The sequence below is a fragment of the Capsicum annuum genome, chromosome 1 (genome assembly GCF_002878395.1).
Source record: "Capsicum annuum cultivar UCD-10X-F1 chromosome 1, UCD10Xv1.1, whole genome shotgun sequence".
NCBI lineage: Eukaryota > Viridiplantae > Streptophyta > Magnoliopsida > Solanales > Solanaceae > Capsicum > Capsicum annuum.
Genome location: NC_061111.1, coordinates 144,268,048 through 144,288,001, shown reverse-complemented (window position 1 = coordinate 144,288,001; position 19,954 = coordinate 144,268,048). Strand labels below are relative to the sequence as shown.

Sequence of the window (19,954 nt, the reverse complement as noted above, 5' to 3'; positions counted from 1 at the left end):
GAAAGTAAAGAGACTTGCCTATAAATAGGCTCACATTTAAACTGAAAAATCTAACATTTAGGTCCACTAACCCACTGATTTACTTACTACCTAATAATCTGTAAGACTATCTAAACTTGCTAGAATAAAGGAAACTAACTAACAACTAACTTCCTAAAGACTTGGTCAAGTATCTTTGCCGTTTCTAATTAGTTGTTACCTTTTTAATTTGCACTCTCCTTTGACTGCCACCTTTTTAAGTTGCACGCCTCTTTAAAAAACATTAACTAGAAGGTAATCTAACTAATTATGCCTCTTTAGAAAAACATTAACTAGAAGGTAACCTGACTAAACTACAAAGTGGAAATAAATTACTAATTAATCATTGATTTTCTTAAACGAAAAATATTAAGAAATATCTAACTTTAGTAAGGATGACAACTAATTAGAAACGAAGGGAATACATTGATCTTTTCCATTCTGACACTTCATAAAAAAACTTTGTAAGGACATGATTGAGTGGTTGAAAGGTGAGTCTCTCATGTGGGAGACCTGGAATCGAATCTAACTTCTATTTGCCGCTCAGCCATGAACTCATTTCTTGGAGCTAGCCTAATGTTGTTTACACCTGCGTGGTTTGTGAGTTATTGCACAGTAAATAAATTACCACAAATTACTCACCATAGAGTGACCGAAATTGTCGTTTCCTGGGGTTTTCAAAAAAGAAAAAAAAAAATAGATCACTTGAGTCACTCTGGCGTAAACAAAGACTTTTGTCACCTCCCACTTAATTTTCCCACTTAGTTTTCTCAACAAAGAGAATACTGATATCAAATATATTAAAAACAACTCACAACATATATTGTGAAAGGGACACTTAACTATAGTTTTAAAATTGCTTGATTGTGGAACAAGTTACCATATAGAACCAAGAATGCTGCTGATAACTGAACGACAAAGGGTACACTGCTTCTACGTAAAATCTACAAAATGAAACTACACTCTATCCAGCTCATCAGATTATGAACCTCTTTTCCATGTAAAATCGATGTTGTACAGGAACCAATTCTCGTCGCCCAGCAAAGCTAACAAATACTGCACCTTACATGAATCAGTGGGTATACAAAGAGAACCATTTTAATCCGACATGGCAAATCTTGGAAACACCACTAAGGTGGACAATGTGATCAAACTGGAGCTATCTCCCCTTCCTCTAATTCATCTTCCACAGGCAAAACGTCACCCAGCAATGACCAATCCATTTCTCCACTCAGATCCTTCTCTTTCGTTAACAAAACTTCTGAATCAAAAGTTATGCATGTATCACCAACTACGTCTTGATCAGCTTCACTAAAATGTCTGTTAAAGAAAGATGTGGTCCCCTTGACAAATGATAATGTGTCTAATGGCTTATTAGAGGTCTGGGATGCCAGACTTAACCCGGCACAATTCAAGAGATCTGAAATGCGTGGGTCTGTTGATCCACCATCCCCTATATCCTCCTCCTTGAACGTCACCCCTCTTGGACTTGGACTATCACTGCAATCTGGCGCTTTTGGCTCAACTTTTCGAGGAATGGAATATTTGATTACTTCAAAATCATAACTGTGTGATGGCAGAAAAACATAAATGACGGGGTACTCCAAAATAACTTTATTGGCTAGTTGCTCACGCAATGGAGCTTTTATATTTAATTGATAAAAAGGTGATTTTGATCCCTGCAATCAAATAAATATTAGACATTAATGGTAAAACAAAAAGAGCAAAAATTTACCCACAAGAAATAAGTGAATGAGTAAGCAGAATCAAGCACTCAAACAGTGCTTAATAAACATCCAGGATCATGCAGCACATGCTCCGACAGATGTCATTGTTATAATAAAACAGGACGAAGAGCCAATTTATTCAAAAAGGACGTCTCTTTCAGAAAAATAACATGAACAGTGTTTCGTAAAAGATCGCATGCAAAGAAGAGCAAGATAATGGTTTTACACAAGACACAAGCATCAATGTAAATAGAAGATTATGTACTTCCGATTGTTAACACTAAAATAAATGACCTACTAACTGAAGTTATCACGCCTGGAATTTAGAACAGAATTAAAAAAGGCAAAAGTATTGTCTCTCTGAATGTGTGTCTTTTTTATCCAGAAATTGGAACTTTGTACTCAGCTATATGCAGAGAACGGATTTCATATAGCAACTTAAAAGGCAAGAGTATTCTCTGTCTGAATATATGTCTTTCTATCCAGAAGTTGGAACTTTGTACTCAGCTTTATGCAGAGAACAGATTTTCATATAGCAGCTTTGACTGTGTGTACTCGAGAACATGATCATATCAAACAAAGTTTAAAACAAAACAAAGAGAGAGACCTTTGGATGTTTGCGAATGAAAAGTTTAAGAAAGTCCAAAGATTCTTCACAAAATTGTTTCAGTGGATGATTCCAGGGGCCAGGCTTCAGATGAGTTTCAAGCACAGAGAAGAGACTTGTGTCTTCACGTACTCTGCAACGAAAGCAATTATAACTGCTCAAAGCTTCTCAAGGTGGTTTTAATAATATGCAGATCAATACTATTTCTAAATAGAGAATACTTTAGTAAACAAAAGGATAAAGTTCGTTTAGGGCATTTACCCATGGTCAATCAACACGACATCTGTTGAATTAAACCGCCATTCAATTGTCCAAGATATGAACTTATTCCTGGGAGAAATACATAAAAGTGTTGTGCATTATAATTTCCGAAAATATATACCAAGACATACCAACATAAGATAATGGGTACCCATATCTTTGATTCACAATGATTAGGGGAAGAGAACATCAACGAAAGACAAAGCGATATACTGATTCTTGTTGATAATGATGATGATAAATCAGCAATCAAATCTTAACTAAAGCTCAACTATAGCAGAGTTCTCCATCACTCCCTAGAATGTTAAAATTGAGAGAACAGATACATGGGAATCAGACATTGCTACAGCAACAAAAACTTGGTAGTAAGAAGTTGATCAAGAGCATCACACATATAAGTCAGGAAAGTAACTAAAGAAATCCTTCATAGGACATTAGGTAAGCTATAATATACATCTGACTACTTCTCAAACTGTCACAAGCATAGCCTTTCATTGTGAAATTGCCTCCGCTCAGTAAAAGTCCAGGTAGAACACCACCCTCTTCAGGCTATGCAATGTTCCAAAGACACGCTTCCACCAATGACCGACAAAATGACTCTTAACTTTCCTTCGAGACAAGAAACTCATCCACTAAAATACTTTCAACACAAACAGCAGGAGCATATTACCAAAGTCCCTCTAGGGAAGGCCTTTTCCATGAAAGGAAGCACAAGAATATATTTATCAAAGGCCCACTAGAAAAGGCCTTTTCCATCGATGAATGCTATATGGACCATAAGCTTCAATCACATATTTGCACCTAATACAAAATATGTTATGCATGCCCTATCATTCACATACGTGTTCTAAATACAAGAGTTATGCTGCATATGCCAGACAGAAACCTACCAATACGTCTCACCTAGGTGGTAATGGCACCCAAATGTATTATCACCTGGAGGACATATAGCAAAGCATATTGTCATGGGCTCATTCTTCACTGTGTCAGCGTCACTGCGGCGCCCATGGTTCCCCCGACTATGGGCCAACCTTCCTCATTTCCCACGTCCTTAGCACGATCTCGTGCCTGTGGGAAGCTCACCTTAGAGGTTTGCTCCCTTTGGTGCCGCTCTATCAACATGTCGGCTGACATGGACAACGTATAAGCAACTCTTGTGGCGCACCTTCAATCCTTGGATCTCATCCATATGCGCTCCTGGGGATGGCTACGGACATACTCGTCCCTCGCCTGGGCCTGAGCATCGCCATCGCATGCACAGTCCTATCCTCAAGATTGGCATCGCCTTGTGCCTGTGCACTTGGCCTTTGTTTTGCCCGAGCAGGGCAACCCTCGATCCTTGGCCTTTGTCTCAAGCGTCTTCCTTAGTCATGCCCTCTCATGTCTTATGGCATAGACAAACATAGCCCACGCAACTTGCATCCAACTTCCATAGCACAGTGTCGCCCCACAACTGCGCGTTTAGGCCAACGGACCCTTGCTCGCTTGGCTGAACCTTGGCCAAGCTCACAAGTCAGCTCACGAGTCTCTTGGGGAGAGTATCTCGATTGCTCTATCGGCTTGGAGTCATCCTTCCATCACTTAGACAGCCCGCGGGGCATGTCGATTCATATAGCCAACCCCTAGCCTTGTCGGGGCGCCCAACGCTAGTCCACCCGACCTGTGTTGACCATAGGGTTCCCGAGCCCTATGAGTACCTTGCGCATTCCTTTGACATGCCAAGGCAAGCCCTTGAGGTTGTCCCTCAAGACAGCACACTTGGGGTGGCCATTTGTCGACACACCCGGGGGAGACTGGTAGGCTGTCACCATGTATACCCCCTTATATATGCTTAAAATAAATAATCCCAATGTCTGGCACTAGACATCATTCTGCCCGAGAATCATACTGGGGCTTAGACTATCCATCCGACCTCCAAATTGGGTGTCGTTTGTTCCTATTCCTTTCTCTTGACTTCCTTCACACCTCCATGAAGTTTCATCCCATTCCCATACTCATGGAACGAGTTATGGCCTTCGGACCAATCAGCAAATTACGACAATGCCATTGGACCTTGGCCAAGTCAAGCCCCTATCCAAACAGACTTCAAATGACCCCAAATTTGGTAAGCATACATAAGGTACCCTAAATATCAACACTTTAAACCGGAATCCTTAGATTCCACTTATAGCTCAAAATGGCACGGCGCTGACATCGAACACCGCACACGGTCCTCACCATGCCTCCACCCCCTTGGGCTTACACCAAGCCCTCTTCAAATCACCTTGGCGCTCTTAGGACATGTCATGCAACATATATAGATGTTTGTTGCCTCTTGTTATGCCCCTTTGTCTCATCTCCAACTTCAGCTCATTCCTTCAGCACATGCCGCCTGCATAGCTGACAGGGGTGCGGTCTAGTTGGCACGCACAGTCTTGCCGGTTGACAAGCCCCGAAACTTTGGGGCGTTACAATATCCATCATTAGGCCCTTCTACAAACCTCTGATCTTATGATCTTAACATAAGAGAATTTTTCCCACATTAGGCAATTTACTTTCTCATGCATCATCCACCTAATGATGCAGGACAGGCCACAAATATATGAGATTCTAAGTCAAGCTAGCCAAGGTCAGTAACTCTTTTAAAGGAGACACAGTGTGGAAGAATGTGGTGCAAACATATCACTTAATTCTTTACTTAAACATCTCTAAAAGCAAGAATAACAAGCTAGAGTGAAAAGAACCTCACTTCTCTGCCTTCTTAGCTCACAAGAATAACAAGCAATCCTTGAAAAAATGTTGCCGATTCAATTACTAATAATCTTCAGGAACATGGCAATGAGGTTTTAGTGATCGACAAGCCTCCATTTTGAAGTTTATAGTGATTGGGCTGTACAAAGGCAAAGACCCCAGCTACGTGAAGGATTTCAAAGAGAAAACATTTATGCTCAAACTAATCAAGATGGCAAAAGTTCATTTCCATTAGGTGTATCTATTGTATCTCAAGACGAGAGTGGTAACAATCATTGAGATTGTTTTTGGAAGTGAGTGAAGTGATCTTCAAGCAGATTAGGAACATTGATTTGCCTATCATTAAGATTCTTGACAGCTCTGGTAGCCCTTCTAAGACTATGACAGCTCTTACTATAAAGGTAACGATTAAAACTTTCAGCCTTCCGAGTATACCTAAAATGACATGACTAATTGTTTGTCCTCCTTTTTTATGCAGCCAAACAGTGTTGGAGCATTGCAATTAGGAAGACAGCAACATAGTGATGAGTGTATAGCCAGAATGGACCTAAGGAAATCATCTTCTACAGCTAAAGCAGAGGAAGAGGCAATTATTATTTCTTGTGATGGAGTTAGAGCAAAATCATGCTCTAATTTACACAAACATCCTACAGTTGCAATATCTGTGCTTGATGGAAAAATAGTTGTCCTAAACCACAGAAAGGAGTGTATCTTGATATTTTGAATCGTGATTTAGATTAAGCTTTCGAAAGTGATGTAGACCGTGTTTTTGAGCTTGAAGAAGTCCAAGTAATCCATGCCACAATAATGGGTGGGAAGGATGTGGAAATTTCTCCGAGGAACTCATTGTCGTCCTTTTTCAAATTTGCTGCTCCATATGGCTAGGCACGATCGACTCTATTCGATAAGGTTGAAGAAACTTCAAGATCATAGCTGTTTTTGGGAGTTGGAGAATGGAGAACATCCTACAAATGCCATGATTGAAGAACACGAAAAGGTTGAAGAAGTGCCATATATTTGTCAATCCCTAGATAAGGTAAAAGAGAAGATAGAAAAGTTGCACTAAAAAAGAGAACTTAGAAGTCCTCATAGAAGCTACCGAGGATGAAGTTGAAGAAGCCAAATTAAGAGCCTCGGTTGTTGGAAAGGAGCATGACCGTGTAGCCCAGCTAACGACTCTAATTTAGAAAACAAAAGGAGTGTCCAGAAGCTATGCATCAAAACCTTATCAATTACAAATTGTGTTTAGATTAGACTAGAGACACTTTTTTTCCTTTTCCTTCTTTTACAGTAAAAATTCTAATCAGAAATAAATTCCTTCCATTTCGCCTTATTGCGCATTCTCATTAATTTTGCTTCTTTTTCAACACTTCAACAATCAAGAGTTGGTAGTTTAAACACATTTTTTACTGTGTTGGAAAAGGACCTTAGTTTATCTTAAGGTGACCAAGCTTAGAATAGAACTCTAAGTTGCCTGCATACCTCAGTGAAGAGGATCAAGTCATTACGTAGTTCAGAACAAGTACGATAAAATGATTTCCACAGATGCTACTAGAGTGGCTCTAAACAAGGCAAAAGATGGAAATTGAAGAGCGAAAGGAAAATAAAGAATGTCAAATGCTAAGGACACAATTAAGCCAAATGGCCAGTGACGAACTTTCTGCTTTTATGACATGGAAGATGAGAACCTCCAGAGTTTCATTTTTTGACTAAGAAAATACAGACAAGTTGGCAGAGGAAGGAGTTCTCCATTTCTTCAGTTTCCGGGATCCAAATCAAGTCATTTGAATGGATTCGTAAAACTGGTGATACTATAATCAAAGCAGAGAAATAAATACCATAAAGATGATTAGTTGACCAAAGAACAGAACATCACTGCAACTTTAAGCATTTGGGATCAACAATTCACCTGTTGTCGTAATACGTTTGATTTTTCTCTCTCTTTGACATTCCACTGGACAGAAACTGTATTTTGGTTCTGCGTCTGGTTGCAGCTCTACGAAGGTTTTTAAGAGGTAAAGGAAGCTTAAAATGAGCGTAGCCACATAGCCTCTGTCTCATTCTTCTAGAAGATTCAGCAAATCTTTTAACATCCTCAAGCATATTATAATCTGCAGCAGCAAAAGGTTCTCAAATAGCACATCATAATCAGAAGGAGAAAGGCAAAGAAGTAATCCTATTGTTCCATTGAGTACAAATGAATCTAAAATAGGAGCACCGAATAGATAATAAAACACCTTGATAAATGCTACAATTACATTCTCAACAACATTCACTAAATCTGATGCAAGTCATGTTTCAAGAAAAAATATCAAAGTAAAGCAATTGACTTTTTCATCAATCAAAGAGAGAAAGACTTGGATGAACTGCCATCAATCAAAGAGAGAGAGACTTGGATAAAATTGTCAATAACAAATGTAATTAATCTTTAGACAGTGGTTACACCAAAATGATCCAATGCAAAGAGTTCAACACAAAGCAATGACATGGAAAAAAAAGACATGAGAGAATCATTTTAAAGTAGATTCCACGAAATTCAAGTCAAGTTTGTGTTTCACGATTTTGATGAGAATCGCAGGTCACAGAAAGAGAGGGAGACAAATTGAGAGTAAATAAAGGTCCTATTCCTCGATCAAGGAGACCAGCTTTTATATCTTGGAGAGTAAAGACTGGAATACGGCGTTTGAAATCCGATCATTCAGAGGGTAGAGAAGAGTGGCAGAAGAGATAGTTTGTTCAAAGAAGGGGAGGAAGTGCTTATTAAGAGCATTTTATTGAATATTCCCACATATTGCATGTCCCTTTTCAATGCACCTTCCATTGTTATGGGAAGTTGGAAAGGTTGCAAAGAACCTTCCTTCGGGATGCTGCAGATGAGGCAAAGAAGTTCTACTTAGTTTGATGGGAGACTGTGACAGCTCCTAAAGGTGGGGAAGGCTTAGGATTAAAGACTTGAAGGTTTTTAACAAGGTACTTAATGATTATGGAGATTTGGGGGAAGCAAGAAGCTTTATGGAGAGGAGTGATAGCGGATAATATGGAGTAATGGGAAAAGGATGGAGAACAAATATGATTACTATGCCTTTTGGGTGTGGTGTGTGGAAGAAAATAATGAAGGGATGGGAAGCCTTAAAAGATAACATTGCTTAAAAGGTTAGAGTTGGGAATAGAGTTAATTTTTGAGGGAAAAAGTGGTGTGGAAGGATGACTATTTGTATTGTATAGGACCTCTTGCCAAAGAAAATTGTCTGCTCATCAAGATAGGGGGGCACAAGGGGATAGGACTTCTGGGGATTTCAGATTCGTAAGAAATTTATAGGATTGGAAGGTGAACGAGCTTCAAAGATTGCTAGCTTTACTTTACAAGCAATGTGATCCAGTTGAGGTGCTTTGAGTTGGGAGTTCGGAAGTAACAAAATATTCTCTGTCAAGTCCTTCTATGATGTTCAACTGGAAGAGTGGAGCAAGGAGAAGAAGACCAGAGCCTGGAATGTTACTCCTCTTGCTCTTTTGTGTGTCATTTAGAAAAAGACAAATACGAGAACCTTTGAAGGGATGGAGATATCTCCGCTCAATTAAGGAGTACTCTCCGATGCCTTTTTTTCTTTTGGTGCACCCATGTAGTTCCTATTGTATGGAGGATTGGACGTCTTTGGGAGAGAACCATATTTTGTAAGTATCTCCTCTTTTGGTATACCTCTTGTATGCTTGCTATTATGAACTGAAATAATTAACTTGATCAAAACAGAAAAAAAAAACTTGAACCCAAGTTTCACAAAACCTTCCAATTAACTTGTACCACCAAAAAATCAATTTCCAAGCAATTCAACTCTAGCCTGAAATGCAAATTGCGCACGTTGGTTATGCGTATTTGACACAATGTAAAGAATTCCCATAATTAGTGAACTTCAACTACTTATAATGACCTGATAAAGGAAGACTAAACAGTTGTACATAAAACAAGAATCTCTTCATTAATCAAAGATAATAACAACAGAGCTCTTTCTGCATATCACCAAAATACTCTGAAGCAACGAGTTCCACACAAACCAATAAAAAGGAAAACATGTCCGCAGCTTCAAACACAATCCCCAGATAATCAAAATAAGAATTGATTTCAAACAAAACAACGAAAACACAAACTTTTGCACCCCACGGTGTTTCTCCTAGCCTTGGTGGACAGTGGTACATATGAGGTGTCAGGCAGGAAAGCTGGCTCCAACACAACCGTTATGAAAATAAAAACACAAACTTTTGCACGAAAGGCAATTAATTATTACACCTATAACACGTATACATAGAGAACATTTTACCAAAAATAGTAGTAATAAACGGGGACCTGATAAAAGGAGGTTATCGTCGAATTGAGAAAGAGGGAGGACATGAGTGAGGGACGTTTTGCCACTGCAAGCAGTCCTTTGTTTGTGGGAATTGACACAAGGGAGGCTACAAGTGCGTATAGAGCAGCCTGGGCATTTGTACTTCCATGGATTCGACTTGCACTCTTCACATTCAACTGATGAATTTTGCTGAGGCCTTGATTCTTGTTCCCCCTCCATTACACACAAAAGCCTTGAGATTTTTACTCTTTTTCTGTCTGTGCGTGTGATTCTTGAGTTTTCTGCTTTCAGGGTTTTGTTTTGGCGCAAAGAGTTTGTATTAGGGGTTCTATGACATTAAAAATGAGTCAAAAGACCCTAAGTTTCCAATTAAGAAAAAGGGATAAATGAGTCCCATAAATTTGTTAAAAAAAAAATAAAAAATTAAGCCCTTTTTGAACAATTGAGATACTTGTTGAACAATTACATTAGTTATTTGAATAATTTCACGCAGCGCAGTTATCGAACAATTTCGTGCAATTGTTGAACAACTTCACAAAGTTATCGAACAACTATCAAAGTTGTTCTACAACTGAAATAAGTTGTTGGGACGAAAAAACTTTTAAAAAAAATAAAAAAATTACTCCTCTCACCTAATTTTAAAAACTTGGAGGACTCCCACTTAATTGGACAACTTGAGAGTCCTTTTTAATCCAACGTCCCTTCTATGACGCTAGGGAAGTAAGTGTTGCTCTTTGCAATTAACCCCTAAACTATGTGAAATCCCAAAGGCTCATCTGTTCGGAAAATAGTACTAATATATATTCCTTTTCTCTAAACTTATAAATTAGTTTGTGTTTAGTCAGTAAATTTAAAAAACACTTTTATTCATGTTTGATCAAATTTTTAAAAATATTTTAAGTGTATCACATTAGTCTTAAAAATATTTTTTATAAAAATGCTTTTAATGAAAAGCTATTTTTTTATACTTATGAATAACGACTTTTGCTACTTCCTAAAAACACTAATAGTTATCTAAAAATTTAGTTAAATATTTTAATTTTTAAAAAATAAATACTTTTGAGAAAAAATAAGTTTGGCCAAACAGGCTATAAGTTATTGTCTTCTCGTATAACTTATTACAAAATTAGTTATCCCATCCTTAATATGTGATACAAATACAACAATAACAAACTCAGTGTATTTTCATAAAATGGGATCTGGGAAGGGTAAAATGTATATGGTTCATACCGCTACTTCTAAAGAAATAGAGAGGTTGTTTTCGATAGACACCCGGCTCAATCTGCGATACAAATAGCACTATAGCTTCAAAATAATTTATCTCTGAATAAGTTATCTCACGATTTTATCTCAACTTAACATGAGATAAATTTATCCTAAAATTAATCTCGAAATTAATTATCTCTTTATACTTCATGTCAAACGAGCATGATGGTTTTTCTAATTTTTTATTGATTAGATAATATTTTTTATTTGCATATCAAATACAAAAAAAATAGTAAAAAATCACTTATTTTTCTCGAACATATTTTCTTGAAAAGTGTTTCCTACCAAACACACACTTTACCTTGTTTTCTAATAATTTACATGTAATTACTTGTAACGACAACATATCAGTATAAATTTCACAATGAAAGGAGTGTGTGCGGATTTTATCTCTACCTCAAAAGTAAAAAAGTTATTTTTGGTATACTCTTAGCTTAATAAAAAAGGAAAAATTACAGAAACTAGCATCCTTAAGACTATAATTACAATAAATAGCAACACTTCTTTAAAATTGCAACTTATAGCAAAAGTAGCAATATTTTATCCACTTCATAGTAATAGAAGAATATGTATTTTTCAGTTGTGCATATGTATTTATCAGTAATACATATATATTTGTATATGTATTTATATAACAACATTTTACTTAAATAAAAATACAATTTGCTATTTTTTGTAATTATTAAACTGTTGCTATAAAAGTTATAATTAAGGCTACAAAGTTGTTATTTCTGAAATTTTTCCTAAAAAAAATGTGTCAACATAGTCCTAAGAAAAATAGCAACAGGAGTATAAAAAATATCACATAAATAACACAATAACAAATAATAACTACTACATGATAAAATGATAGTCGAAGTATAAAAAAAAAACAAGCAATAAACAAATATGTACCTCTCCACAATCTTCTATCTAAAGTTGTGTTCTCGATAAGCTCAAATTGTGTTATGTTCTGTTTAATTATCTCTCACAATACTTCTTCGATCTACCTCAATCTCTCCTGAAATCATACATTGTCAGCCTCTGATCCGCACTAGGACATCCATGCTTCTTTATTTCACATATCCGAATCATTTCAATCTCTCTTACCATATTTTATCTTCCACCGAAATCACTCACCTTGCTTCAAATATCCTTATTTAGAATCGTAACTCTTGTAATTATTGTCTATCTCTCCATCTAGGGGCATACAAATCGAACCGTTAAGTCAAATCGAACCGATGAATCAAATCAAATCGAGGAAAAAAAATGACTTATGGTTTGATTTGATTGGTTTGGTGTTGGTAAAAAAAAAAATGATCATTCTTGATTTTGTTTGGTATTAGCAAAAATAAAATAAAATCGAACCCAAACCGAACCGACGTAATATATATATAATTTTAATTTTTTTATACATAAAAAAGACTACTTATAATCTACTTTCTAATTACTTTTATTATTTTCTTATATTCAGAAAATAGGTATATGTATTCTTGGGCCTTTAATTATAGTATTTTTTCATTAATAACAAATTAATACAAAACCCAATATTAATATAAAAACCTAAAACTTTTTAATTGCTTCACTTTTTACATTTTACTTTCCAAGTTTTCTGAGAGTTCTCATTATTTACTCATCTTACTTTTCTCATTCGTCAAGTTGTGATTTAGGTTTGTTTCTCTTCGTTCTCTCTTTTTTTTTTTTTATGAAATTATGTTATAGTTAATTACTTTATGGAGTTAAGTTTTTAATAAGTTGTTTCCAATTCTTCATTCTTTTGTATACTCATATTTTATGCGAAGTGAACTTTCAGACAAGCTACTATGACTAGTGACTTAGGAATTGAACTACTTGGGTATCCACATAATATTACTTTGAGAGATAATAGTTTAGACGTCTTAGTAATTTGTCAACTTAATTTTTATTGAAACTACTCTATGACCATTATTTTTTTTTATCGTTTTAATAAAAACATTTAATTTTTTTCTTCAATCACATTATAATTGTATAAAAATCGAGAAAATCAAAAAACAAAAAAAACCGACTAAAACCGAAATTAAAAAAAACGATTGTATATTGGTTTAATTTGGTTTATAGATTTAGAAAATTGACATTATTGATTTGGTTATATTTTAATAAAAAAACCGAACCAACCCGACCTATGTACTATTGGGTTCAAGGTGTATATGTGAATGAAAAATGGAGGAAAAATTGTGGAGAGAAGGGAGACACCAATTTAGAAAGTGTACTCCCAAATTGGAAAGTTCACTCGTTCTCCCACATTGGTGAAAGAAGAGAACTTGTAAGTGTTTAAAATGAGGAACACGAACTCCACATGGATAGTGAGGCAAGAACTAGGTGATGCCTCGCGTCATCGTCGTCGTCGTTCGCTCGGCTCGACTTCGGATTTGGAAAATGATTGATTACTTTCATCTTACTTTTCTCATTCTTCAAGTTGTGATTTAGGTTTGTTTCTCTTCTTTTTTTATGAGATTATGTTATAGTTAATTACTTTATGGAGTTAAGTTTTTAATAAGTTGTCTCCAATTCTTCGTTCTTTTGTATGCTCATATTTTATGTGAAGGGAACTTTTAGACAAGCTACTGTGACTAGTGACTTAGAAATTGAACTACTTGGGTATCCACATAATATTATTTTGGGAGATAATAGTTTAGAAGTCTTAGTAATTTGTCAACTTAATTTTTATTGAAACTACTCTATGACCATTATTTTTTTTATCGTTTTAGTGAAAACATTTAATTTTTTTCTTCAATCACATTATAATTGTATAAAAATCGAGAAAATCAAAAAACAAAAAAAACGACTAAAACTGAAATAAAAAAACCAATTGTATATTGGTTTAATTTGGTTTATAGATTTAGAAAACCGACATTATTGATTTGGTTATATTTTAATAAAAAGTCGAACCAACTCAACCTATGTACTATTGGATTCAAAGTGTATTATGTGAATGGAAAATGGAGAAAAAATTGTGGAGAGAAGGGAGACACCAATTTAGAAAGTTTACTTCCAAATTAGAAAGTTCACTCTTTCTCCCGCATTAGTGGAAGAAGAGAACTTGTAAGTGTTTAAAACGAGGAACACAAACTCCACATGGATAGTGAGGCAAGAACTAGGTGATGCTTCGCGCCGTCGTCGCTCGCTCGCTCGCTCGGCTCGGCTTCGGATTTGGAAAATGATCGATTACTTTCATTTTACTTTTTTCATTCGTCAAGTTGTGATTTAGGTTTGTTTCTCTTCTTTCACTTTTTTTTTATAGAATTATGTTATAGTTAATTACTTTATGGAGTTTAGTTTTTAATAAGTAGTCTCCAATTCTTCATTCTTTTGTATGCTCATATTTTATGTGAATAGAACTTTCAGACAAGCTACTGTGACCAATGACTTAGAAATTGAACTACTTGGGTATCCACATAATATTACTTTGAGAGATAATAGTTTAGACGTCTTAGTAATTTGCCAACTTAATTTTTATTGAAACTACTCTATGACCATTATTTTTTTTTTATCATTTTAGTGAAAATATTTACTTTACATTATAATTGTAAAAAAAACGAGAAGACCAAAAAACCGACTAAAACCGAAATAAAAAAATCGATTGTATATTGGTTTGATTTGGTTTATAGATTTAGAAAATCGACATTATTGGTTTGGTTATATTTTAATAAAAAATCGAACCAGCCCGACCTATGTACTGTTGGGTTCAAGGTGTATATGTTAATGGAAAATAGAGGAAAAATTGTGGAGAGAAGGGTGACACCAATTTAGAAAGTGTACTCCCAAATTAGAAAGTTCTCTCTTTCTCCCACATTAGTGGAAGAAAAGAACTTGTAAGTGTTTAAAATGAGGAACACAAACTCCGCATGGATAGTGAGACAAGAACTAGGTAATGCCTCACGCCGTTGTCGTCGCCGTCGTCGCTCGCTCGGTTTCAGATTTGGATTTGGAACGATCGATGAGATCTAATTTTTTAGACAAAATTTATTTGGAACTTGTTTACAAGTGAAATTTTTAATCCAAAAATCTGATTAATGATTTTCTTACTTGCTTGACTCTTATGATTTGTGGCATGAACGTTTAGGCCATGTTAATTACAAAACATTACGAAAACTGATTAACTTAGAAGCTTTGCCAAACTTTGAGTGCAATAAATCAAAGTGTCAAACATGTGTGGAATCAAAGTATGCAAAACATCCTTATAAGTCTGTTGAAAGGAATTCCAATCCCTTAGACTTAATACATATTGACATTTGTGATATGAAGTCAACATTATCATGTGGTGGGAAAATGTATTTCATAACTTTTATTGATGATTGCACTAGATATTGTTATGTCTACTTGCTAAATAGTAAGGCTTAAGCAATAGATGCGTTTAGGCAATACAAAACTAAAGTTGAAAATCAATTAGAGAAAAAAAATAAAAATGCTAAGAAGTGATAGGGGCGGAGAATATGAATCTCTCTTCGCCGAATTATGTGTAGAGAATGGAATTGTCTATCAAACTACGACCCCGTATTCACCTCAATCTAATGGAATTGCGAAGAGAAAAAACTGAACTTTGAAGGAAATGATGAATGTCTTACTTATAAGTTCAGGTTTACCGAAAACTTGTGGGGGGAGGCTATCCTTACAACCAACTGTATACTCAATAGAGTTCCCCATAGTAAGACACAATCAATTCCTTATGAAAAATGGAAAAAAAGGAAACCCAACTTGAAATATTTCAAAGTGTAAGGGTGTCTAGCAAAGGTCCAAGTTCCTATGTCTACAAGGGTTAAGATAGGACCTAAGACGGTGGACTGTGTGTTCATAGGTAGTAAAGCATGTCGATTTTTGGTTCATAAATTCGAACATCCGGATATTAATGAAAATACGGTAATTGAATCAGATAATGCTGAATTTTTAAAAGCATTTATCCGTATAAAACTAGACATGAACAGTCTAGTGGGGGTCTAAACGACTTCGAGATGAACCAAGTGAGAATGTATATAATGAAGAAAATCCAAGACGTAGTACACGTCAAAGAACGTCAACTTCGTTTGGTTCGGACTTTGTAACATTTTTTTTAGAAAATGAGCCTCAAACATTTAAAGAAGCGATGTCGTCATCAGACTCATCCTTTTGGAAAGAGGCAGTCAATAGTGAGATTGATTCAATCTTAAGCAACCATACATGAGAATTGGTTGATCTTACTCTAGGAAATAAACCTTTAGGTTCTAAATGGATCTTTAAAAGGAAAATGAAAGCGGATGGTACTATTGACAAATACAAGGCAAGACTGGTAGTAAAAGGCTTCAAACAAAAAGAAGGCCTTGATTACTTTGATACATACTCGCCGGTAACAAGGATAACGTCGATTCGAATGTTAATTTCCTTGGCGGCGGTATATGGTCTTGAAATCCATCAAATGAATGTGAAAACCGCATTCCTAAATGGAGAATTGGAGGAAGAAATTTACATGGAACAACCTGAGGGTTTTGTGGTTCCAGGAAAAGAAAATAAGGTGTGTAAACTTGTTAAGTCACTTTATGGACTAAAACAAGCACCGAAGCAATGACATGCAAAGTTTGGCCAAACCATGTTGGCAAACGAATTCAAGATAAATGAATGTGATAAATGCGTTTATATTAAAGACACTCCAAATCACTAAGTCATTGCGTGTTTATACGTGGATGATATGTTGATCATCAGTAGAGATATTTCAGACATAAATGCAACAAAATGAATGCTCGAGAGCAAGTTTGATATGAAAGACCTTGGAGTTGCGGATGTAATATTAGGAATAAGAATCCATAGAACTCCACAAGGGTTGGCATTGTCACAATCTCATTATATCGAAAATGTACTTGACAAATTCAAGTATATGAAATTCAGTATTGTCAAGACTCCATTGGATATGAGCTTTGCACTTCGAAAGAATGAAGGTGAAAGTGACTCACAATTGGAGTACGCAAGAGTATTGGGATATTTAATGAATATAATGAACTGTACACGACCAGACATAGCATGGGCTATTAGTAAGTTGAGTCGGTACACGAGTAATCCCAACAAAACTCATTGGATGGCAATGAAAAAAGTTTTAGGGTATCTTAAATACACTTAAGACTATGTTTTGCATTATAATAAATATCCCACGGTACTTGAAAGATATAGTGATGCAAATTGGATCACCGGATTGAACGAAGCAAAATCCACAAGTGGATATGTATTTACTATAGGTGGAGAAGAAGTCTCTTGAAAATCATCCAAACAGACCTGTATTACTCGCTCTACAATGAAATCTGAATCTATCGCATTGGATAAAGCTAGTGAAGAAGCAGAATGGCTTCAAAATTTCTTTGAAGATATTCCTTATTGGCCCAAACCAATGGCACTAGTATGTATACACTATAATAACCAAGCGACAATAGGTAGGGCAGGGAGCATGCTGTATAACGATAAATCTCGTCACATAAGACGGAGACATAATACCGTTAGAGAACTTCTCTCTAGTAAAATTATCACTGTTGACTACGTAAAGTCAAAGGATAATGTATCAAAGTAGGGCAGGGAGCATGCTGTATAACGATAAATCTCGTCACATAAGACGGAGATATAATACCGTTAGAGAACTTCTCTCTAGTAAAATTATCGCTGTTGACTATGTGAAGTCAAAGGATAATGTATCAAATCCACTTACAAAAGGCCTATCTAGAGAAGGAGTTGAGAGGACATCCAAGGGAATGGGTGTAAGTCATACGACAAGTCAGCATGGCGGTAACTCTACCTAGCAGACTGGAGATCCAAAGAGCTAGGTTCAAGGAGATCAAACAAAGTTGTGTTTGACAGGTTCAACATTGTCAATTACCCAATCCATTCTCATGATGTAGACAATGTATAGTAAACAAGGATAAGACTTAAGGTGAAAAGTTTTTTAATGATTATCTAAATTTGGCTGATTTGACCAAATAATTTAATCTATAGAATTGGACGTTTAGAAATCACCTATGTGAGGGCGAAGTGGAAGCCGTTTCAAGGAGAATGTTAGTAAAGGCCTATTCTCTAAGCTCTCATGAAATCGAGACATGTTCATGGCTGAAAAGAATAAAATCGTGAGAACCATAAACAGTAAAAGGCTGGTGGTGTGACATGTGTTGCCTAGGTATACATTAAAGATCGACGTTTCAAAGATACCAAATTTACCAATTGACCGAGTGCATCCGATGGATGTTCACTACGGAAAGTTCAAAGGGAAACCTACTTATCTAGATGCAATCAGTCTTTACTAAATGATCACATGCTTGTCCGTAAATTCTTCAAAAGATAGCCATTTCCCATTTATGTGGAGGATTGTTGGGTTCAAGGTGTATATGTAAATGAAAAATGAAGGAAAAATTGTGGTGAGAAAGGAGACACCAATTTAGAAAGTGTACTCCCAAATTGGAAAGTTCACTCTCTCTCCTATATTGGTTGAAGAAGAGAACTTGTAAGTGTTTAAAATAAAGAACACAAACCCTACATGGATAGTGAGGCAAGAACTAGGTGATGCCTCGCGTCGTCTTCGTCGTCGCTCGCTTGGCTCGACTTTGAATTTGGATTTGGAAAATGATCGGTCAATAAGATCTAATTTTTTAGACAAAATTTATTTGGAACTTATTTACAAGTGAAATTTTTAATCCAAAAATCTGATAGTATTAGTTTTCTCCAAGTGTGGGTGCATTTCGGACTCCATGCAAACGCATACGCAACATATCATAAAGGGATGCGACCCTTTGAGTGAAAAGATACATTGTTTCGCGCTGTAAGGTGACCTGCCGGTGCAAACGCAGTGCAGATATGTGACCTGTGGGCGCAGATGTAATGCAGAAGTTACTAGAACCTACCAAACGTCACCTGCGGCCGTAGATCAGGCGCAGGTCCAGCGCAGTTTGGGCGTAGGGACGTGACTGCTACAAAAAAGGTGCCTTTCTGCTGAACCAATGCATCCTTTCTGAAAGGATACACTTAAGGCTATAAATACCTAATATTTTTCCTCAGGTGTTGGTATCTTTTTTTACAGCAAAAACTCTCTTATTCTTAACAAAAACTCTGTTTGATCATTAAGCTGTTGAGTGAGTTCGTTGAATCCAACAATTTGAGGTACCGCTATTGTTCGGATTGAAGGCCATTTTATCCTGAAAGGAAGATTCCATAACCTCGGGTACAGTGAGGGGAATTATTCCTTAAGGACACTCCGTGAAGTCGGGGAACTTGACCTTAAAATTCTATTTCATCTCTTTTTTGAACATTAACACACTTCTTAGATAGATTATTCACAATCTAGTGTTGAAGGTGTTAAGAAACTTCATAAGTGTTCTTGTTTTGGATTTGAACTAGTGTTGAAGTTCGTGTTGCTTATATACAAATTCTTCTACCCGAATACATACTAAATAACATGTACACCCCTATCTCCATCATATGCTCATCCATGCAACTTTCGTCTTCTCTAATTTCTCGTGAAGTTATTTTTTTTTTTTAAAAAAACAATCATTAATTGCCACGGTAAAATAAAAGAACAAGAAGTTATTTCGTTCATTAGAATATTAAATGTAACAATAATAAAATATAAAAGTAATTCTACTTTCTGCCGGACAGCATGATCCAAAATTAAAATACGCGTTAGGCTTTCATTTGTTTCTGCAAGAAGTTTATTGAAGTTATAATTTAAAATGTATTTTAAAAATATATTTTTTTTATTTACCGTATATTAGAAAATGAATTGAGTTAGTTTGAATGTCACATTAGCATTTTATTATCTTTCTCCATCTCACTCTTAGAGCCCGTGTCATCATTTATCTTGTACAAAATTACTTTAACAATATCATAAAAATATATTATTTTAAGATTAATTGTCACTAAATTTTAAAACTTTATCGTCAATTAATTTGCCTTAACTATTTCCATAAATTTTACTTTTGAATTCTGGTAACTTAATTTCAAACAATTTGTGATGATGTGCAAATAATTTAATTAGATCGCTCAAGTAT

At 35.8% G+C, this 19,954-nt stretch overlaps 1 protein-coding gene across 1 annotated transcript; it reads right to left on the bottom strand.

The window, feature by feature from the left end:
* Positions 1-841: 841 nt before the first annotated feature.
* On the bottom strand, positions 842-10,037 carry LOC107855203 (box C/D snoRNA protein 1). The gene is made up of 5 exons (XM_016700197.2): positions 9,683-10,037; positions 7,253-7,454; positions 2,614-2,682; positions 2,353-2,485; positions 842-1,697 (listed from the first exon to the last, which is right to left on the bottom strand). The coding sequence occupies exons 1-5, from the start codon at positions 9,900-9,902 to the stop codon at positions 1,167-1,169; spliced, it is 1,155 nt and encodes a 384-aa protein (XP_016555683.1). The 5' UTR covers positions 9,903-10,037; the 3' UTR covers positions 842-1,166.
* Between the last annotated feature and the right edge of the window lie 9,917 nt (positions 10,038-19,954).

Excerpts from the sequence above, each read along its gene's own strand:
- LOC107855203 (XM_016700197.2), bottom strand. The coding sequence starts at position 9,902 with ATGGAGGGGGAACAAGAATCAAGGCCTCAGCAAAATTCATCAGTTGAA. Across the intron at positions 7,455-9,682 it reads CGATAACCTCCTTTTATCAG|ATTATAATATGCTTGAGGAT; the intron begins GTCCCCGTTTAT and ends TTGCTGCTGCAG. Across the intron at positions 2,683-7,252 it reads CAAACGTATTACGACAACAG|GAATAAGTTCATATCTTGGA; the intron begins GTGAATTGTTGA and ends TATTTCTCCCAG.